This window comes from Hyla sarda, chromosome 1 (genome assembly GCF_029499605.1).
Source record: "Hyla sarda isolate aHylSar1 chromosome 1, aHylSar1.hap1, whole genome shotgun sequence".
NCBI classification, from domain to species: domain Eukaryota; kingdom Metazoa; phylum Chordata; class Amphibia; order Anura; family Hylidae; genus Hyla; species Hyla sarda.
In genome coordinates this window covers 343,411,414-343,434,990 of record NC_079189.1, presented here as the reverse complement: position 1 = coordinate 343,434,990, position 23,577 = coordinate 343,411,414, and the positions used below count along the sequence as shown (strand labels likewise).

At 40.7% G+C, this 23,577-nt stretch overlaps 1 protein-coding gene across 4 annotated transcripts in view; it reads left to right on the top strand.

The window, feature by feature from the left end:
- LOC130273666 (RNA exonuclease 1 homolog) overlaps positions 1-23,577 on the top strand; it is a 66,322-nt gene that overhangs the window by 18,071 nt on the left and 24,674 nt on the right. For 3 of the 4 annotated variants that reach the window (XM_056520868.1, XM_056520858.1, XM_056520846.1), the window contains exons 4-7: positions 1,593-1,791; positions 16,505-16,635; positions 18,629-18,766; positions 19,828-19,939. In XM_056520868.1, coding sequence (XP_056376843.1) covers positions 1,593-1,791; positions 16,505-16,635; positions 18,629-18,766; positions 19,828-19,939 — 580 coding nt within the window. The remainder of the gene's footprint in view (positions 1-1,592; positions 1,792-16,504; positions 16,636-18,628; positions 18,767-19,827; positions 19,940-23,577) is intronic. The other variant, XM_056520851.1, reaches the window with a different exon arrangement.

Here is a 23,577-nt window from a genome sequence, read left to right as displayed (position 1 = left end):
TGTGCCTACAGCTTTTGAGACTCTACAATTCCCAGTATGGCCAGACATCCTTTGACTGACTGTCCGGGCGTGCTTGGAGTTGTAGACTTGCAACAGCACATGTTTGGTAAAACTCTTGACAAGGCTGGAACAGTCTGCAGCAACACAATCGGCCATCTTGTGTGTGCCCTTGGACACACTCATGCTGCTGTGTGGACTCATCAGTGTCCCAGGAGGTATGGGGACCCCTAGTAATGGGATTTGCTAAGGCAGTTTTCTTTAATAAAATATGGGGAAAAAAATTAAGTAGGTTTTAAAACCAATTTTTTTTTTTCCTTTATCTGACCGTGCCAATTTAAATTGCTAAAATTCTGCTATGTGAACAGCGCAGCAGAATCCCATAAAAATCACTGGGACTCTGCTGCAGAATCTCTGTACAGAAATTCTGCCATGTGAACATAGCATGTCTCCTCAGTTGATGGAGAAAAATGGCTGTGCAGACACTACAGATCAGTTGGTTAATCTATCATGCAGTATGTTACTTGTAAGGGGAAAATGAAGGATTGTGCCATGGTTGACTGAGATGGTCTGAATGTGTGCGCTTCACAAATGGTTAGTGGAGTGGCTGATAATGACTAACAGTGAGAAGCTACTTTCTAAAAGGGAAGGGGCTGTAGCTTTAGCAGGCTAGTGAGGCCAGAAGCAGGTACACTCTCTTAATATAGTTTAGTTAAAACACTTAAAACATTACTGGAGGAGCTCTTTGGGACAAGGTTAGAGAAGTAACCCCTCCCCCCCCCCCAAAAAAAAAAAGACTGCATTATCATTAAAGGGGCATTCCATCATAAAGTTTTACACTTCAGTAAGTATATAAAAATATATATATATACTTTTCCTCTTTATATTAGAGCTATTCTTTTTGCCTTTTGTTGTCTAGGCTACAGACCACCCTCCCTTACTCTGAAGCAGTGTAGGGGCTGCTGCTGACATGTCTTTCTGTCTGTCTTTTTTTTTTTTTTTTTCTCTCGTGTAGAAGAGGGACATTATATGCCAGGAAGCTTATCTTTATGGACCTTTCAGAAACACGTGCTCTTCTGCTTGAGTGCCAGCTGTACTGTCAGTGAATCATGCGACATGCTAGTAGCCTGCATACAACCAGTGTCTGAAGTGTCAATCATGGAGCAAGAGCCACCCCTGCTGAAAGCAGAGGAGAATGAAAAATCTGTTCCTCAGACATGAGGAGTGAGTTTTTCTGAAAACTCAGGGAATTGGTCAGTTGGGTGTGAACCTAACTTCAGTAATGGAAGTGAATATCAGGTGATGGACGGGATAATATACACCCCTCAATATAAACCACTCGCAACCCCTCATTGCATAATTCTTACAATCACCTGATACTCAGTCTTATTATTAAACTTAAGTACACACCCATCCTTCTGTCTGAATTGTCAAACTATAACCTCTCATATGTCGGGAAACTAAAAAGGCATGTGATCAGGGCACCCTAAGCTGTTTAATAAAACTACAATCTAAATTTATTTGGGTTGGTCCTGCTGTATATGTTTTGTGTCATTATGTACAGATACCTTTTGCATTTGTTTTTTCTTTTGTAGGTTAGGACAAGTGGCAGTATACTTGTACCTTATAGAGGTACTGGCAGACAGCATATGCCTCACACAAGAATAATACATGTACAGCAGCAAGCTTTACAGATAACATCTGCTGTTAAAAATGGACAAGCTTTTGTAGCTTCCTCGCAGAAAAGAATTACCGGCTGCTTAACCCCAGCCTATAATAATTTTGGTCAGATGGGTAAGAAACTTTAAGTTTAAATTACTGTTACTTTCACTTGCCTGTCTTGTGTCTTAAGCTGATAGCTCTAATATAAGCACACAGTTTTGTTCGTGTTTAAATCTATCTATATGCATTAGTTTCCTATGCCCCTCTAGTGTTGGCTCTTGGCCTCAACCAGAATCTTATTTTTACTTGTGCAAGGTTTCTTGATTTATTTAGTCTATATTAATAAAGGAATCGCAGGATGTTTAATCTAAAACACAGTGCCAAAAAGTGACATTCACCTTAAAGTAAAGCCTGCTAACATCACCAGCGTTGCTCTGCTACCTGGTGCATTAAGATATTTTTCTGCACTCCTGAAGTTGCAATAAGTTATCCTAATGCATTGCTCAAGTCTGATTTATTTTTATTTTTTTTATTCTTTTCCAAATTCAAAAGGGTTTTATTAGCATAAGAATAACAGATATACATGAAAACAGATCAACTGCATTCGAGACCGGAGGCCAAAAGTACAAGGGGCTGGGAATCAAATCAATGTACAAATGCACTGGATAAGCAAGTACATAATATAAACAGAACATAATAATCAAATACTAAACATAGAGCAATTATATCCAGCTCGGAGAACCACAAGATAAAGAGAGCACCTGTGTGAAGTTGGCACCCCATGTTCGCAAAAGCTGAATATGAATGCACCATTCGTTTTGTGCTGCAGAAATGAACGTTTGCGCCGCTTTGGTTTCCGAGATATTGTGCGTTTGATTTGCTGAAACCCCGCCCACTTTCCACCCCATGAAGTCAAAAACAAATACACCATTTGTTTGTGCTGGTTTGTGCCGCAAAAATGAACGTTTGCGTCGCTTTGGTTTCCGACATATTGTGCACTTAATTTGCTGAAACCCCGGCCACTTTCAACCCCATGTTAAATTTCAAATACAAATACACCATTAGTTATTGCTGCGTTTGTGCCGGTTCGGTTCCTGAGTTATTGCGTGTTAGGTTTTTATGAAGCCCCGCCCACTTTCCACCCCATGAAGTCAAAATTCCAAAACAAATACACCATTCGTTTGTGCTGCAAGAATGAGCGTTTGCGCCGCTTTGGTTTCTGAGATCAGAGAAGTTAATTTAGCATTATGGGATTAATGTAGCAATATGATTTATGATATACACAGTTATTACTACATATTACTACAGAGGTGGAAATGTCTGTATGATGTCATAGGGACGAGCATTCTGTAATTGGTAATGTCCACTCTGTTCATTTTATTATAAACAATGGAGGTTATTGGCTGAGCAGCATGCAGCATTAGTTGACACTCTCAGCTGTTGAATGGGGGTGAAAGACCGTAGAATCAGGAGTTTGTCCGGCGCAGAAAGGAACCGTCAGGGAGCAGGATAAAATCAGCGAAACACGTTGCATTTAATCCCTTGATTTTATCCTTCTCCCTGACTGTTCCTTTCTGCACTGGACAAACTCCTGATTCTACAGTCTTTCACCCCCATTCAACAGCTGAGTGTCAACTAATGCTGTTCAGCCAATAACCTCCATTGTGTATAATAAAATGTACACAGAGTGGACATTAGCAATTACAGAATGCTCGTCCCTATGGCATCCCTATGTGACGTCATACAGACGCACACAGACATTTCCACCTCTGTAGTAATAACTGTGTGTGTATATCATAATAAATCATATATTGCTACGTTAATCCCATAATGCTAAATTAACTTCTCTGATCTCAGAAACCAAAGCGGCGCAAACGCTCATTTTTGCAGCACAAACGAATGGTGTATTTGTTTTGGAATTTTGACTTCATGGGGTAGAAAGTGGGCGGGGCATCATAAAAAATCACTCAATATCTCTGGAACCGAACCGGCACAAACGCTAATTTCTGCGGCACAAACCAGCACAAACGTAGCACTAACAAATGGTGGTGTATTTGTTTTTACATTTTGACAACATGGGGTGGAAAGTGGGCGGGGTTCCCACATATGACGCGCACAATATCTCGGAAACCAAAGCAGCACAAACGTTCACTTTTTGCAGCACAAACAAATGGTGTATTTTGTTTTTTAATTTTGACTTCATGGGGTAGAAAGTGGGCGGGGCTTCATAAAAATCTAATGCACAATAACTCAGGAACCGAACCGGCACAAACGTTCATTTCTGCGGCACCATTTCTGCGGCACAAACGCAGCACAAACAAATGGTGCATCCATGTTCAGCTTTTGCGAACATGGGGTGCCAACTTCACACAGGTAAAGAGAGCGTATGTAAGAAAGCTCAAGTTTGATTTTAACGTTACTCCTCAATTACTGGAACCAAGGGCACGCTAAAAATCATCTCTGGTGCATTTGGATGTCCAACACATTGCTGTTTGGTTACCATGGCTACATCTGTATATAAGCCCAATAAGAGATTTATGTTGCCATTCTTTCCGGACTGCCGCAATGAGAATAAACATGGCATCTCTTTCCCATCCTCTGATGCACTTGTCTTCCTGCTTATGGTGCCCGACGTCACACTGCGCTAATTTAATCACTGGCCGCAACTATGTCCTGCCTTGGCCAGTGATAGGCTAAGAAGCAGTGTGATGTAATGGCTCTGGCCAGGAAGGCAAAGCCCCAGCTCAATACGTATACGTTACACTGCTGCTTAGCCTATCACTGGCTGAGACTGGACATCACTGTGGCTGGTGGCTTGCTCAGTGCAGTGTGACGTGTCGGGCACCAAAAGCTGGAAAAGGACTAGGGCCAGAGGACAGGAGAGCGATTCTAGGTAAGTTAAGGCTTATGTTTTATTGCCAAATCCCTGGCAGAATAGCAAAATTTAGAAATGTAAGATTTATCTGAATTGGATAACCTATTCTATAATATGAGTAGTTTGATGCACAGATTGCGGCTTGCTCAGTTTACTCATTTGAGTTAATTAGATGGAATTTACCTAAGAGTTCATGATGGCACCCCTGGAAAGGATCTCCCACCGCAGCACAGGAAACCTGGGAACATAAAAAAAGGGACACGCCTCTCCACACCCCAGTTCAGGTTTCCTGTCCTCCGGAAGGAGGCCTGGGAGCTGTCTGAGACATACCTCTCTATGGGGCTGCAGGTCCTCTGGTAGTGTGGCTCCCTGTCTGGCAGAAGTCTCCTCTGGGGAGCAGCCGTAAGCCTGCCTGTGGATCTGGTGGGGTCCCGATAGCCCTGCATCTCCATCCTGTCCCCAGATTTCAGCGTAGTTAAGGAGGTGGGAGCTGTGGAGTAGTGTGGCTTCCGCTATCTCTCCCATCTCTGGGGCCAGAGTATCATTTGCGCAGTAACGCCGGCACGAGTGACGTCAGTCCGGCAGCGTAGCGTCACTTCAGGTTACGGCTCCATTCAAAAAGGTGCACGGGATTTCTCCATTTCGGATCCCCTGTCGGCGTTTTCTAGCATCCGAAACCCCGTGGACAGCAGACCTGCAGCAGCAGTACCAGGCAGCAGCTAAGCAGACCGATCCTGGTTGCCCTTCAGGGTTTATTATATTTTTTGCTGAACTCCTCCAGCATGTCGGAACATTCGTCAGATTGAGGCGGACGCTCCAAGAAGAGTATTTCAAGCCCGGCTATGGAGGTGTGGATGTACTTCTGGGTGAGAATTTCTAAGTCAGGTTATTTTGTCTTGTCTTCTTCTAAATCACGTAATGTGCAGAATGTAGGAAGCCGCTAGATCCTGCCTATTTAAAAAAAATCAATCTGTGCCGCCTGTATTTAAATTATTGTTGCCCAAGAGTCCTCTGCAATTGATAACAATTAACCCCTTAAGGACTCGGGGTTTTTCCGTTTTTGTACTTTCGTTTTTTTCCTCCTTATCTTTTAAAAATCATAACCCTTTCAATTTTCCACCTAAAAATCCATATTATGGCTTATTTTTTGCGTCGCCAATTCTACTTTGCAGTGACATTAGTCATTTTCCCAAAAAAATGCACGGCGAAACGGAAAAAAAAATCATTGTGCGACAAAATCGAAGAAAACGCCATTTTGTAACTTTTGGGGGCTTCCGTTTCTACGCAGTGCATATTTCAGTAAAAATTACACCTTATAATTATTCTCTAGGTCCATACGGTTAAAATGATACCCTACTTATATAGGTTTGATTTTGTCGTACTTCTGGAAAAAATCCTAACTACATGCAGGAAAATTTATACGTTTAAAAATGTCATCTTCTGACCCCTATAACTTTTTTTTTATTTTTCCACGTACAGGGCGGTATGAGGACTCACTTTTTGCGCCGTGATCTGAAGTTTTTATCGGTATGATTTTTGTTTTGATCGGACTTTTTGTTCACTTTTTATTCATTTTTTTAATGGTGTAAAAAGTGACTTTGGAATTTTTTTGCGCACACGCCATTGACCGTGCGGTTTAATTAATCATATATTTTTATAGTTCGGATATTTATGCACGCGGCGATACCACATATGTTTTTTATTTACACTGTTTTATTTTTTTATGGGAAAAGGGGGTGAGTCAAACTTTTATTAGGGAAGGGGTTAAATGACCTTTAACACTTTTTTTTTTTTGTTTTTTTTTTGCAGTGTTATAGGTCCCATAGGGACCTATAACACTGCACACACTGATTCTTTTACACAGATCACAGGCGTGTATTAACGTTTTTGCCTGCGGTCGGGAAACCGCATACGACCTAAAAAGCGGCCGACCGGAGGCTGCGGTTCACTCCGGTCGGCTCATAGACATACATTAACTACGGTTCTCTAATACGGCTGAGTGCGGGCGCCGCAATTAAGCCCTGCCCACCCCTCCTCCCAGCCGTATACGGGAACCGTAATTACAAACCGTAGTGTGAACCCAGCCTTAGACAGTGGAAGGGTAATGTGGGTTCAAAAGGCAAACTGGTCCATCCCTTGCATTGGAGATCACCTTTTTGGTCCCGTCTTAGACTAAGTACTAGAGAGAGCTTCTGAAAAGTTTTCCTACTCGGGGTCATACTTCTGATTCCTTTTAGTGGCAAAAAAACAACCCAAAAAGCCTAATCAGAAACTTCAAGACAATAGGAAATTTAAAGTCCCTAGGAAAGGCAGAGGTTTCCTCTTCAAACCCAATAATCTATTCCTAAAGATCCCAAGCAATGACTGATTTCTTCTAATGGGGGGATGTCGGTCCAAGTTTGCGGGGGCCTAGGAGAAAATTTCTTCCAGCCCCTGGGTTCTATCTACTTGGACATCGGGTCTTCTTCCTGACAGATTCTTTCCCACTGGGATAATGGGAGATTTTCTGAAACAAGAGGCCATGATAGCAGAAATAAACACTTTTTGCTCAAAGTCCTGGTTAAAGTCCCTCTCTTAGTAAATAATAAATAAATAAATAACCCAATGGTTCATTCAGGGTAATGATGGCCTTTGCAGATTTAGAAGACTCATAGTACCATATTCCCATCCACAACTCATCAAAAATTTCTAAGAGTAGTGGCCTTTATGGAAGGAGCATGGGTCCATTTACAGTATCAGGCCCTTCCTTTTGGGGTATCAAGCCCCATGGGTATTTACCAAAGTGATGACGGGGGTGGCAGCTTTCAGAAGGACCCAAAACATTCTATTGGTCCCGTATCTGGGTGATTTAATCACTCCTCAGAAACCCTTCAATTGCATATTCAAGTAGTTTGCTCCATATTAAAGGATCTAGGTTGGAATCTTCTATGCCAGTGTTTCCCAACCCAGTCCTCAAGGCACACCAACATTCCGTGTTTTTTCAGTTACTCCATTGGAATAGAACAGGGAAAAATGAAAATCCTGGACTGTTGCCTTGAGGACTGGGTTGGGAAACACTATTCTAGGCAGTGAAATATTTTTGGGCATCCTGGATTCATAGTCTCAGCTGTCTGTCCTGCCTCTAGTCAAACAGATCCTCATCAAAGACAGAGTAGAAGTTCTCTTCCAGTCTCACTTATGCACCTTCAGGGAGGCTATGTCAGTACTAGGTCTGATGACTTATTGTAGCAGTGAAATGGGCTCAGTACAGATTAAGGATGTTACAAACAGATATTCTTCAAAAATGGGATGGCAGTCCCTCATCGCTAAACCAAAAATGTTCCCTTTCTTCAATAGAAAGGGTCTCCCTGACATGGTGGATGCACCTACAACTTATCACAGGGTCTTTGTTATTGAGTATAACTACAGATGCCAGCCCTTGGGGTTGTGGTGCCTCCTGCGGCCAGCATCTCCAAGGCAGATGGTCTCCTCAGATGCATCAATCTACATCAAATTACAAAGAGCTCTATGCAGTGTTCCAAACTTTCTCTGCTTATGCTTCAGATTCATGGGAAGGACGTGCTGATCTATTCAGACAACACCACCACTGTAGCTTATTTAAACAAAAGGGGGGAGAAGATCAGATTCCCTATTAAATCTCTTCTTCCAGATTTTTCTCTAGAAGAAGCCAGGCTGGCATCTCTCTGCGGTACACCTGAGAGGGGAAGACAACAAGGTGGCAGAGAAAAGGTTTGGAGAATACTCAGTAGATCTTTCCTTCCAGAAACCGGAAGATTCACAGGTTCTAATCTCTCAACCCACTGGATTATCCAACAGCAGTGGACGCTTTTTCTCAGGATTGGGGAAAAGAGAAGGCGTACGCTTTTCCACCTCTTCGCCTTATTCCTTGGGTCTTGAAAAAGATAAGACGGGACAGAGCCTTAGTCCGATTGATAGCACCCTTCTGGCCTCAAAGGCCCTGGTTTACCTTGCCATAAGGACAGTGTCAGTCTAACACCAGTGGGTTCTTCCGGACAGGGAAGATCTACTGTACCAGGGACCAGTTCATCATCCTCAGTCGTAGTATCACCTTCATATAAGAGCCTGGATGCTGAGAGGTTAATTCTAAAAGCTAGAGGCCTATCTGACCAAGTAATAAACACCTTTCTTGCAAGTAGGAAAGATGTAACTTCCTCCATATACCTAAGAGCCTTCTTAAGACCAGTGGGAGCTGCAGTCGGTCCATTGGGAGATCCTGACATCCCTCAAATCCTTCATTTCCTCCAGTTAGGCCTGGACAAGAAGCTCAGTCCTAGTACACTTAAGTACAAATCTCAGCACTTCCTTTTTTTTTACTGCAAGTTAGCAGATAACATCTTAATCTTCTTGCTCCAGAAACAAAATGTTGAAATCCTCTATAAAGACCCTTTTTATTCCCCCTTGGGATTTCAACCTGGTGTTAGATGCCTTGCCAGGATCACCATTTGAACCTCTTGATTCTATCTCAATCAAGTTGCTCACCTTCAAGATGTGCTTCCTCCTGGCCATAACCACGGCTAGGAGGGTGGGAGAATTGCAAGTGCTCTCTGCCTTTCCTCCTTATACCAAGATCTTAGATGACAGAGTAGTAATGAAAAGCTTACTATCCTTCCTGCCAAAAGTGGTTTCAGACTTTCATAAATCTCAGGAGATTATTCTTCCCTCTTTCGGGGGAAGAGCCGAGACATGAAGGTGAAATAAAGTTCCAAAACCCTGATGTCAGAAAATGCCTCCTGAAGTATCTGGTTTCTACTAAGGACTTTCGTTCTACAGCATGCCTCTAAACCTTCTATCAGCAGATGGATAAGGGCATCAATTATATTCGCCTACACTACAAAGAATCAGGATCCACCTTGCTTTTTTTTCAGCTCACTCTACCAGAACAGTGGCTTCTTCCAGGGGTGCTGTCATGAGCTAAGGAAAACAGATTACCCGGTAAGTAATCAATCTTTCATCAGGCAATTTAATATTTCAATGGGATCTACCTAATTAAAAATTTGCTAATCCAAAAAAATTGCTCTGTTTTTGCAAAGCAGCAATTGGATTTAGCTATGTTTTTGCTATTTTTTTATTTTATTTTATTTTTTTTTCATTTTGGCAGTCATTTTTGCAAAAATGTGACACAGGAAGTACAGCTATGTCTGGTATCAATAATTGCCAAACTTTGGCCTACACTCTAAGCTTTGCTTTACAGAAATTGAGGGGAATTTATGAAGCTAGTATGCCTGGTTTTCAAGTGTAAAGTCATAAGCTTTTGCACAAACAGCCATGTAACTCAAATGTGTGACTTGTTCAACTATACTGTGCAGTCACCAAGCTGATGGGGCTAAGCTTAATGTGTGTGGTCCTCCCATGCATGCCAGATTTGCTACAATTTATTCTAGAGAGCCTGCATAAATTGGAGATTTTCCTATCCTTGGTGAAGGAAAATTTGGATTTTAATAAAGACAAAACATGAGTATTATGCTATTACCTTCTTTACTTAAAACTCAGCAGCAAATAAGTACTGTATGTATTCAAAAAGATTTTTTACATGTGAGGTGCTGACAAACATGCTGCACCGTAACCAAACATAGTATAATGATATATGGTCCAATCAGGATATAGCGTAGGTGATATAGGTAACTGCCGTCCAGGTAACTTCCTTCTTCTTTGCAGTGAAATCAGAAGGAGTAGAGTAGAATCAGTAGAACTTCAAACAGGAATGCAGGAACATCTAAGACTAGTCTCTGTAGAACCTCAATACATCCAAATAAAACACAGCAACAGTGTAATCCGGTTGGATAGATCATTGTTGAAATGTTGAAATAAAGGAAAAAAACTGAAAATATAATAGGGATGGGTATAGGAACAAAGGGGAGATAATACTCGCGTTTTGTCTTTATTAAAATCCAAATTTTCCTTCACCAAGGATAGGAAAATCTCCTCCAGTTTTAAGGCAAGACAAAATGCTCCTATTATGCTAGTTTAAAGCGAAGTATATATTCACAGCAAGAAACCTATAATAACTGTAAAATAAATCATAACAAAGACCTAGATACATGAACATTAGGCTTAAAATAAAAAGAGGCTCCCGATTGAAATAATTTGGTAGAAACAGCTCCTCTGGTAGAATGTGCACCAAATTTGGAGATATCAATTCCAGACATGTCCATAGTTTGACCCATCTAGCAAGAGTGGGTGAAGAGACTGGAGCGTATGGTTTACAAAAAGAAATAAGTAATTGGGAAGCAGAAGAATTCCTGAGGGGATCAATTCTGGATTCATAAGATCGGTGACAACGGACCACACAAAGTTTTTCATGGTGTGGGAAAGAGGGATAAAAAAACTGAATGTAAATTAGTTTTCGTACGACGGTAGATGGGGGGGGGGGGGGGGAGAAACTCCTTGTGGAGTGAATTGTCTGAGAGAGATCCAAAGATCTAACGTCAGAAACCCATTTGATAGAGATGAGGCATAGGAGAACCGTAAGTTTACATGATAGAAGTTTTAACGATAATAAATCGTTATCATCCCAAGAAATGAACATGTCAAGAATAATATTGATATCCCAAGTAGAGGAATATTTTGGAAGGGGAGGACGACGAAAACGAATAATTGGCAAATTATAGGGTGTTTTCCAATTGGAATGTTATCAATGAGAAAATGTCTAGAAGAAATGGCGGAACGGTAAAGATTGATAGTCCTATAGGCCTTACCGTCATCCTAACATGAAGAAATTAAATTCATGATGTGGGAGAGAGTGTCAAGTCTGTTCGGCCTGATGCTAACCAAGCTAATTTTTTTGTCGGAATAACCGAGGCCTTCTCTTTAACCCCTTAAGGACGCAGGACGTAAATGTACGTCCTGGTGAGGTGGTACTTAACGCACCAGGACGTACATTTACGTCCTAAGCATAACCGCGGGCATCGGAGCGATGCCCGTGTCATGCGCGGCTGATCCCGGCTGCTGATCGCAGCCAGGGACCCACCGGCAATGGCCGACGCCCGCGATCTCGCGGGCGTCCGCCATTAACCCCTCAGGTGCCGGGATCAATACAGATCCCGGCATCTGCGGCAGTTCGCCATTTAAATGAACGATCGGATCGCCCGCAGCGCTGCTGCGGGGATCCGATCATTCATAACGCCGCACGGAGGTCCCCTCTCCTTCCTCAGTGCAGCTCCCGGCGTCTCCTGCTCTGGTCTGTGTTCGAGCAGACCAGAACAGAAGAGCACCGAAAACACTGATCTGTTCTATGTCCTATACATAGAACAGATCAGTATTAGCAATCATGGTATTGCTATGAATAGTCCCCTATGGGGACTATTCAAGTGTAAAAAAAAAAATGTAAAAAAATTTAAAAGTAAAAGTAAAAAAAAAGTGAAAAATCCCCTCCCCCAATAAAAAAGTAAAACGTCCGTTTTTTTCCTATTTTACCCCAAAAAGCGTAAAAAACATTTTTTTATAGACCTATTTGGTATCACCGCGTGCGTAAATGTCCGAACTATTAAAATAAAATGTTAATGATCCCGTACGGTGAACGGCGTGAACGAAAAAAAATAAAAAGTCCAAAATTCCTACTTTTTTAATACATTTTATTAAAAAAAAATTATAAAAAATGTATTAAAAGTTTTTTATATGCAAATGTGGTATCAAAAAAAGTACAGATCATGGCGCAAAAAATGAGCCCCCATACCGCCACTTATACGGAAAAATAAAGTTAGAGGTCATCAAAATAAAGGGATTATAAACGTACTAATTTAGTTAAAAAGTTTGTGATTTTTTTTTAAGCACAACAATAATATAAAAGTATATAATAATGGGTATCATTTTAATCGTATTGACCCTCAGAATAAAGAACACATGTCATTTTTACCATAAATTGTACGGCGTGAAAACAAAACCTTCCAAAATTAGCAAAATTGCGTTTTTCGTTTTAATTTCCCCACAAAAAGTGTTTTTTGGTTGCGCCATACATTTTATGATATGAGTGATGTCATTACAAAGGACAACTGGTCGCGCAAAAAACAAGCCCTCATACTAGTCTGTGGATGAAAATATAAGAGTTATGATTTTTAGAAGGAGAGGAGGAAAAAATGAAAACGTAAAAATTAAATTGTCTGAGTCCTTAAGGCCAAAATGGGCTGAGTCCTTAAGGGGTTAAATGAAGTTTTAACCGTTGGAGAGCCCTGTAATGAAGGGGGGGGGGGGGGGGGCTGGAAATATGGCTTGAATTGAGGCTGCCAGAAGACCCACAATTCGAGCTATTGTCCTCAGGGATATTAAATCCTTGCAAAGGACCTGGCGAATCTTCTTCCGGATAGTTTTTAGCTTCCTGGGAGGGAGACTGAGAATGGTCAACTGAGTGATCATGAAACCCAAAAATTCCAGTTCTTGTGATGGAACAAGAATTTATTTTTTGAAGTTGATAAGGAGGCCTAGATGCGAAAGAAGGGATAACGTCCAATCTAGGTGAAGTAGAAGATCCTTCGTGTTGGCCATCAAAAGTATATCGTCGAGATATAGAACTCCTCAACTTCGAAGCGATGCAACTATCGGCTTCAGAAGTTTCGTGAAGCACCAAGGGGCCTAAGAAAGACCGAATGGAAGGCATGTGAATTGCTACTTTTGATTTTTTCCAAAGAAATTGTAGAAAGATTTGTGATTCTGGGTGAATTGGAACTGTCAGATATGCATCTTTTAAGTCTATTTTGGCTAGCCAATCGTTTTTTAATAAAACGTCTCTTAGAAGGTGAATTCCTTCCATTTTGAAATGTCGGTATACCACCAGGTTGTATAGGGTTCTGAGATTGATGACCGGTCTGTGACCTCAATCTTTCTTTTTCACTAGAAAAAGATTGCTTAGGTAACCTGGGGATTGTAACATAACCGATACAATTGCTTCACTTCCAGATCTGAGTTGTCTGTCTGATAGAGAGAATTGTATGGGGTGAGGAAGAGAGAGTTGAGTCGGATTGGTGATAAACTATCTGATAACGTTGTACAGTATTTAGAATCCATGAGTCTGAAGTAATCATACCCCAATTTTGGGAAAAATTGTATGAGTCTTCCACCTAATGGAATCCTTGGGGAAAAAGACTGTTGTAAACTTACCTGTAGGAGGTCTGGACCTTGAGAATCCTCTGGTTGCTAGCCCTCCATGGTCTACTTCTGTAGGGAAAAAATGGATTTGGGGCGGAAGATGGGCCTGGAAATTGTGATTGGGAAGGATTGTATGAGCCTCTGAATTGAGCTCTACTATGAGCGGTTCGGCTGGAAAAGTGGCTCCGTCCTTTTCCGGCCCTCCCAAAAACCTTTTGGGGAAAAACTTTTTTTTCATGGACGTCTGAGCTTTGCTCAAAGACGAAAATAAACCAACGTATTTGTTCAATTCTCTAATAAAATCATTCCCAAACAATAAACCTTCTGTTGGATTGGGAGGTTCGTTGGTAGCGAGATTAGTCACTTGGGGATCAATTTTTAATAAGATGGCACGTTTACGTTCCGTTGCCAGGGCCGCATTGGCGTTGCCAAAGAAGCAAACCGCTCGTTGGGCCCAACCATAGAGGGTAGCTGTGTCAACTGGAACACCCATTCTAGTAGCCTCTTGGGCAAGATCTAGGATCTTGGTAAGAGGTCCCAAAATATCCATCAGCTTGTCCTGACAGGACTTAAAGATTCTGTCTATCCCTTTCTTGGGATTAAATCCCGTCTTGTATAAAAACTTTGTCATAAGGATCCAGTTCCAGTGTAACTGAACAATGGTGGGGAAGAGTTGGGCGAGGGTGTTCCGATCTGAGTTTATTCCGGGATACCCGGTCCAAACTCTTGTGTGTCCAAATAGACAAAAATTTTGCTACTAGAGGGTCAGGTAGCTATTCACCTAAACGAGGGTGGTGAATCGGAGCAGGGTCAAAAAGAATATCTTCTGATTCTCTTACAGTATTGTCTTCCTGCAAAGCAGGGTCATCATGGTCTTCTCCACTTTCCTCAAACATATAAAATGTTGGTTACATCTGCAATATCTGAATGGTCAGACTCGTTATATGAGCTTTCATTAAAGGAGTCGGGTTTAGCTCTGTGAGGGGATTTATGAACCTTTTTTGTTTGAACTTCCTCAAGGGTTGAGGGTAAAATCTGGGGAGGATTAGTCCCGCTAGGTAATGTATCCTCAGTAACTGAGTGTTTTAGGATCATGGGGAAACACCCTTTTTAAGGTCTATTCAATTTGGAATTGTATGGTCCCTCAGAAATGTGGTGTTTCTTGGATTTAGAATTTCCAGGACCCTTAATACCCCTGGCTAAGTTAGAGACGGACTTCTCCGGTGAACAAAAGATGTCCGTTGGAGTGGTCGGGGGGAAAGGCATTACATCCATAGTGGAAGGGCGATTAAGGGCTTGAAATGATTTGGAAATGAATTCCTGGACTACCGAGACCGCTGATTTTAAAGCTGAATCCACAGATTTAGATACTGACTCATTCACCATAAATTGGAGGTGAGCATGGCAATAAGATTCTTTATTAATCCCAGAATTCTCCTCGGACATATTAAGAATGTAGTTTTATTCAAATTAGTAAAAATCCGCAGAGTATACTGAAATCGGAATTAAGGAATAATAAGTCAATGTAATAATAGTAAATTAATATATAAATTTGTATAAACAAATAAGTGTACATATATGGGAAATTAAATATATATGCATATACAGAAACGAGACCATAAACATATATGTAAATATATTGTAAATAGTCAATCAATTAAGTAATTAACCCAAATTAGATAATAAAATAAAGTATTAAACAGTAAATACAATCATGAGGTAACATTTTCTGAATATATGAATGTAATGTAATAAGAGCCACAGGGTGGCAGCATAGGATAAGAAATAAAATTTTTCAGAAGAAATGAACGAATTAGGAACAATTAGCAACAATTTAAATTAAATATGGCCAATGAGGATACAGTGAGTAGGTGTCTGTCAGGCTCCGTCACTCTGAGGTGAATGATGTGAGCCTGCTCAAGCCAGGAAGGAGATCACCTCACTGCCGGTGAGGTCGCGCGAGAGGATAACAGTTAAGGCACGCGCGCCTGTGTGCTCGAGTGAACGACTGAGGAGAAGATGGCGGTGAGGACGCAGGAGGAAAAGAAGATGCGAAGAGAAGACCAGCGGGAAAAGCGACGGAAACTGTCTGAAGTCATCGGGACGGCAGGAATAACTTAGGTAAGTAAATTTATAATGAAATAAGCAGGAGAAAGCGAATGCCAAATATGAATATAAAGGCAATTGTAAAATAAGTCCGAAAATAATATGGAAAGTAATATGGAAGTGAGAGAACAATGAAAAGGGTGCAAAGATATAAAGAATGGAATAAAATTAAAATAGGAATTGGGATAAGAGAAAAAAGAATTAAAATATGAGCATAAATGAGAATATTTATTACAAAAAAGACTATGAAAGAATAGAGGCAAAAAAATAAATATATATAATTACACAGATGGTGATATATATATATATATATATATATATATATATAATATATATTAATTATAAAGATATGGTAAAACTGAGGGCACAAAAAACTTCTGTTAAACACTGCTGAGCAACAAAGGAAGTTGCCTATATCACCTACGCTATATCCTGATTGGACCATATATTATACTATGTTTGGTTACGGTGCAGCATATTTGTCAGCACCTCACATGTAAAAAATCTTTTTGAATACATACAGTACTTATTTGCTGCTGGGTTTTAAGTAAAGAAGTTAATAGCATAATAGGAGCATTTTGTCTTGCCTTAAAATTGTAGCTGCAATGTACACTAGCTTTGTGGTAGTGTAGGTTTCAATGGGTGGTGCACAGGCAGCCATTGCTCTGCCAGATTTATTAAGGGGTGTGCACATAAGACCAAGAATTTTCTGTATTTTCCTTTTCTATGTTTACTAAAATATAACTAGATATTTTACATTGGCAGTTTGTCTCAATTTAGTTGAAGTCCAACCTGTCGTCCCAGTTAGAAATCAGTTGAGTGGATTATTTCAAGAAAGTGCATGCATTAAATCGATCATCCCGCAGAAAAGGACCATGCCAATACCACCAATGAAGGTAACTATTCCAATTTTCAAATTAAAGAGAATTAGTCTAATTTCTTGGTGCATGAAGGCAGAGTAAAAGTAGTAATGTCTTAAGTGTCTTTTATATTGTGCGATGTCAGTTGTTACATAGTTTACAGCAAATGTGTACAAATATTTAAAATGAAATGTAAATAGTTTCATAGATTAAAATTAAATTCTGGGTGACCACAAATCGTACAGATAACTGTTAAAAATTATTAAAATCCCCACATGAGTATATATAATTTTATTATTTTTTTATATTATGTGTAGCATTTTCAAAAAAGTTTGCAGCAAGTAAGTGTTTGCAACATTGCTACACAGCAATTCAATGAGCATCAATATGTAGCAGCAAATAAATGTGCTATGGGTGGTTCAGAGCTTGCCGTTTGGCAGTGTGTCTTTGAAAAGATACACTAACATTGCTGTATTTTTTTTTTTTTTATTTGAAAGAAGCCCTGCTTGCCATGCAACCCTACCACGAGGTTGTTTCCGGCAAGCTTTGATCCATCCACAGCACATCACTCTAACTATACTCTGACTCACATTTACACCCGTACCCAGTGAGACTCTTCACTTTTTTTCATCCAGTACTTCTGAACACTCAGATGGCTCGCAGGGGTTTCCTGCTTGTAACTGCACAAAATGGGTACATGGTACTACAACTTTTACTTGCCGGACTTGCTTGGATTTTAAAATCGGGAAAATTTGAATATTGAGTACTAGCGAGGCGGACATCCAGCTGTATGCAAAGTGGAATCGGCACTGCTTTTCTTCATTACTGGAAACATTCTTTTTTTTTTTTTTTTTCCCCACAGGAACACTATGCTATCCATTGGATATAAAAGCGAATGAGTATATAGCATTATTATGAATCACAGCTGCACTCGTAATGAACTGTATAAATAGTGACTGTTTACAGGACCAATCTTTTTGCGCTTTCCCAGACTGCTGCCACATCGCTACCATTGTTGCTACATATTGATTCTCATTGTTACATATTGCAACATAGCAATTCAAAGAAGTCCTAGACTTAGTAGCTTTTTCAAAAGGTTTGCCTTTTTTTTTTTTTTTTTTTTTTTTTTTTGGTGTGGTCCTTTTTATATTCTTTAACAGCTATCTTTATCTGTACTCTTTTTGGTCACCCACAAGGGCCCTGTGGGTGTTACATAAATTTTTTTTTTTTTTATACTGTAGAATTTTAAACTATGAAATAAACTATATATTAAATTTTAAATTATTTGTACACATATCGAATTGAAAATGAATACTGTCACTCAGTCTTAGCACCATGGGTATAGATGCATTCTCTGGCTAGCCCGGTCTAATACATTGGGTATCGAACTGTGAGCTATCCCAGCACTTTATTTGTAAAAATATTCATAACTATATCGGAAAGACTGTCTGGCACTGCTCTTTAGATCTGACATCAATAGGTTAATAATGTTTTCAATCTTCCATGTTTTCACGATGCCATCTACATAAATTGGTGCTCAGCATTAAGCAGAAATAGTACTACTTCTAGTATATTGAGTAGAAAATCGTGACTCCCAATCAGTAGTTACAATAAAGAACAAAAAGGTTGTACATCTGTACAACATAACTGGGTTAAAAAGTAAGAACTGCTGTCTGTAGAGACAGCCGTTTTGTGTACTTCTCGAGGTAGGAAGCTTCACACCACTATACAGATGATAAGTAATTGTGTACAAACAGGATGATTGTACTCAGAGTGCCACTGGTAACAATAGACCTAGATATTGGGTTGAGATTTAAAAGAATCATCCTTTATTTGGTAACACCAGTACTTTAAGTTTTTGTCATTCTTGACATGTTATTAGCATATCTGCTACTGTAAATTGCTCACAGAATGGAAATCTGATTTCATGAAGACTAAGCCATCTGATAATACAATCTGATACATTAAAGATCTCTACCAATAAATGTTAGTTGTTCATGAAAATATATAATTTTAATTTTGTATTTAGATACCTACACGTAAAAGGCAGACTGTGACAACGGAAAGTGGATCTAAAGTACCACATGAAACAAGACAGCGCTATGTAAACTCCTTTGTTGAAGTGTTCTTGAAGGAATCTGCAACTGTTCAGGAAGCCTTTGATAAGGTTTACGATCTGCCAATTTTATTTTTTGTATAATGGATTAGTAAAACTTGATTGGATTATGTACAGACACATAAATATATTGTGTGTGTTTTTTTTTTTGTTTTTTTTATGCACTCATGTAAGATAAAGCTCAAGAGACTAGCCAATAAATTCCACCCATGCGTTTTTATTTTCTTGGTGAGATACTGAGCAGAAGACATCTGACAGTTAGTTAGGGTTTTGATGGTACTTAAGGAATCAACTATAGCAAGGAACTCCCGTTAACCCCCCCCAAAATCGTTAAGTTTTACCAGTTGGGTTAAAGGAGATATCCTTCAAAAATTAGTGAGAATAAGTAGATGATCACAGAGGGGCATGGGCATAGCTATAGAGGTAGCAGTCGCACCAGGGCTCTGGTGCCTAAAGGGGCCCCAAAGCACATCTGCCCTATTAGAGACCAGTAATAGAATTGGCATATGGACCCCTGTTGCAGATTTTGCATCGGGGCCCAGAAGCTACGCCTGTGCAGGGGGGGGCGGGTTCATGTGATGGGGGCCCCCACGCTCTATGTGGAGTGCGTGTTACAGGAAGCATGCACTCCATACATTTCTATGGGAACGCGGAAAAAAACCAGACTACAGCACTCAGGAATCGGTGCTCTCATAGAAATAAAGGGCATGCCGTCTAATAGTAGACAACTCTGCGAGAGTCTGTGTCCCATCCCAGAGATAATCGGTGTAGATAGGTGTAGCAGTCAGACCCCGCATCTCTCCCCTGTTTGCCTGCAGTATAACCCGGTGTATCGAGTTACAGTGAGGGTGAACAGGTGACCGTTTTCCTTTTAAGTTTCACTGGAGTTCTCCTTTTAAGCCTAGGCCTTGGCTGTATAGAGGCCGAATAGGCATAGTACATTATCCATTTTGGTGGTTAGTTCTTTTTGTGATGTCTTTCAAACCCAGTTATAAGGAATAGTTGTACATTTAAACATCTGTAAGAATCTTCCAGTATTCCTGTCTGTTGTGATCCTTAAGATTCAATATTTAACCTTTTTCTCCCGTTTTTTTTGTTTTTTTTTAATATAGGCCTTGGCAGAAGAAAAGTCAATTTATGATAGATGTGGGAGTAAAAATATGTATCTTAATATAGCGGTTAACAGCCTTAAAAAATTAAGAGACCAGCAAAATGTGCAACTTGGTAAGAGAAACTGAAGAGCATCTGGTTTTATATCAAATATATAAAAGGCTATAATAAACACTGACACATAGATACTTCACAGAATAGCTAAGGAGAGGGTATATGAATAAAAAAAAAAAATCTTGCTAATGAATACTAGTTAGTGTGCAGATAAGGACCCATGCACATTACTATCAAATACAGAGTTGCCACCAATCACAAATACACGTATCATGAACAGATAATGGTAAGTCTATGCACTCGGTTTATACATCAACTTTCACCGTCCAGATGTGTCAGTGTGCTGTCCCCCACCCGAATATACACGCTATGAATCGGCAAACACTAAGGCTGGGTTCACACCACGTTTTTCAAATACAGTTACCGTATACGGGTTTCCACAAAAAAACGTATACGACCGTATCCGAAACCGTATGCATAGAGAATGCATTGTAAACCGTATTCCAAATGTTGTGTACGGTTGTATCCGTTTTGCCTCTGATACGGTTTTGCCGATTTTTCAAACGTAGGCAAAAACGCTGTCGACCAAGTTTTTGCCTCCGGTTGGAGAACCGTATGTGAACCGTATGCGGTTCTTTTAACATTGTTGTCTATGAGAACCGTACACAGAATTTCAGAATACGGTTGCACACGGTTTTTCTAATCCGTTTTTGGAGTTGACACATGCGCAGATTGGAATTTCAATAGAACAATAGTAACTTTATTAAATTGCTGGAAAACTAATTCCAACAAAATAGCAAAACCGTTGGCAAAAACTGATGCAAACGGATAGAACCGTACGGGGAAAAACCGTATACATTTTAATTTGGAGTCATACGGTTGTATAAGGTTGCATACAGTTTTTGCCATACGTTTTTTAGCGGAAAACCGTATACGGTAACCGTATTTGAAAAACGTGGTGTGAACCCAGCCTAATACTGACAAGACCTGCACATGAAGACATTCTCAAGGTAACCTATTGGTATGGTCAGTATTAGCAGTGTTTGCTGATTCAGAGCATATATATTCTGGTAGGGGACATCACACTGACATGCATGACTAAGAGGGTCCGCAGTCGTGTCCATGGCTGGGAGAGTCAGAGGCAAGGACTGCAGCATGCAGCAAGAGAAACGTAATGAAGACGTAGACATATGCAGGTGTCTACCCACCTATCCCGATGATTGAGAAAAAGTGGGGGGAGATAGTAAAATAAAACTTGACCTTTAATCTAATCCATTAAGTCATACACACAGTGGTTTGGAAAGCGCAGAAGACAGACTGTCCTCTGACACACAAGACGCAAATATACCATATCACTCGCATTTAACATACAAATAAAATATAATACTGCCAGAGTACATACTGCACTAGCTATAAACAAATATCTGGCACTCAGACGACTCACACTGCCCTAGGCATTTCGGTACACCGGTCTTGATGACCTAATCAGGGGCTGCATAAAGTGTGTGTCCATAAACAATTCAAAACAGAGGACTGTGCATTTACACACCAATCCCCTGTAGCATTAGGGTCATAGATATCATGTGTAATTGCAAATTCATAAAGAGCTGCCAGTTCAGTCACACCCCAAAATGAAATTAGGTGGTGATGATTTATCAAGACTTCCTTAATATTATCATAGCCTCAGGTGGTACATACAGAGCTGAACAGCAACCAGAATCCGGTGATTCAATTCTGGCATCCTACGAGCTCTCTAAGTGTACCCACAGTGGCCAGAATCGAATCACGGTTTCTGGTTGTTGATCAGCTCTATGTACCACTTCAGTCTATATTAGGTGGTGCTGATTTATCAAGACTGCCTTAAAGGCATATTCCAGCTTTAGACATTTTATCTCCTATCCAAAGGATAGGGGATAAGATGTCTGATTGCGTGGGGCCTGCCGATGGGACCCCCTGCGATCTCTGCAGTACCTGCATTATGTGCGGAGCTGCGTCTCCAGACTCGGAAACCGGAAGTTTTCAGGACTGGAGAAATTAATGCCATGACCCCCCCCCCCCCTCATGATGTCGCGTCACGCCCCCTCTATTCAGGTCTATGGGAGGTGGCGTAATGGCCGTTACACCCCCTCCCATAGACATGAAGGGAGGGGGCGTGATGTCACTAGGGGATAAAATGTCTAAAGCCGGAATACCACTTTAATTTCATTTAGGACTGTGACTGTATTGGCAGCCCTTTATGCATTTGCAGCTACACATGATATCTATGACCCTAATGCTACAGGGCATTGGTGTGTAAATGCACAGTCCTCTGCATAAAGTGTGTGTCCGTTAACAATTCAAAACAGTCCGTGATGAGGTCACTGGTGTACCGAAACGTGTTGGGAAGTGAGTCATCAGAGTGCCAGATATTTGTTTACAGCTGGTGCAGTATGTACTCTGGCAATATTCTATTTTATTTGTATATTAACTGCAAGTGATATGGTATATTTGCGTCATGTGTCAGAGGACAGTCATCAGTGTCTTCCGTGATTTCCAAACAACTGTGTGACTTTTAATGAATTAGATTAGAAGTTAAGTTTTATTTCACTCTCCCCCCACTTACTTTTACTGTCTACAAGAGAATAGAGAGAGAAACAGAATACCAGTGGATCTGTGAGTGATTGCCCTATAGGGTACTGTTCATGAACTGCTCTATTTGAATTGTTGTTTCCCCACATATGTATACATGATTGATTGCTGCCTTGAGGAGTTGAGTGGAGCTCCAAAAGCTGACAACTATGACAACTATTTTTGCAAGGTTCAGGCTTGTTTTGTTCGTTATACTTATTGCGCAACAGCTGGAGGCACACTTGTTGACGGAATAAAGTGCTATCAGCTGTTGTATAGCTACAACTCCCAGCATGCACGGACAGTCAAAGTATGCTTGGTGTTGCAATTATGCAACAGCTGGAGGCACATAACTACAACTCGCAGCATGCCCTTTGGCTGTACATGCATGCTGGGAGTTGCCTCTATGCAACAGCATGTGGCCTTTTTTTTTTTTTTTTTAATTAGCTTTTGCTTAACGACTCACAACATGCACACAGATAAAGGGCATGCTGGGAGTTATAGCTGTGTGCCTCCAGTTGTTGCATAACTGCAATTCCCAGCATGCCCTTCGGCTGTCAAGGTATGCTGGGAGTTGTAGTTATGCAACAGCTAGTGCACACAGGCAGGTTGACAGTTTTCTGCTTAGTTTGAGTTGCAGAAAATCCGCTGTTGCTCAAACTTGTAGTGGGAAACTCGTAAACCTGACAGTGTGTATGTATTGCAAAAACACCTGCACTACAAAATAGAGACCTACATATACACACACTTAGTTAACCCCCCAACCAATAAAAATGTACTCCTTGTATGGCACTGTTTCCTAAATTGAGCCTCCAGCTGTTTCAAAGCAACCACTCCCAGCATGGCCGAACAGCCATGCTGGTAGTTGTGCTCTTGCAACAGCTGGAGGCACCCTGCTTGCTTCAGAGTGCACCCCTATGCAAATACCTAATTTAGGCCTCAAATGCGCATGGAGCTCTTACTCCAGAGCCCTGTCATACTTCAAGGCAACAGTTTAGTGCTACTGTGCTAGAAATTGTTACAAATTTTGGGGGGGGGCTTTTTCTACTTTTACCCCTTATGAAAAGGAAAAGTTGGGGGGGGGGGGGGGG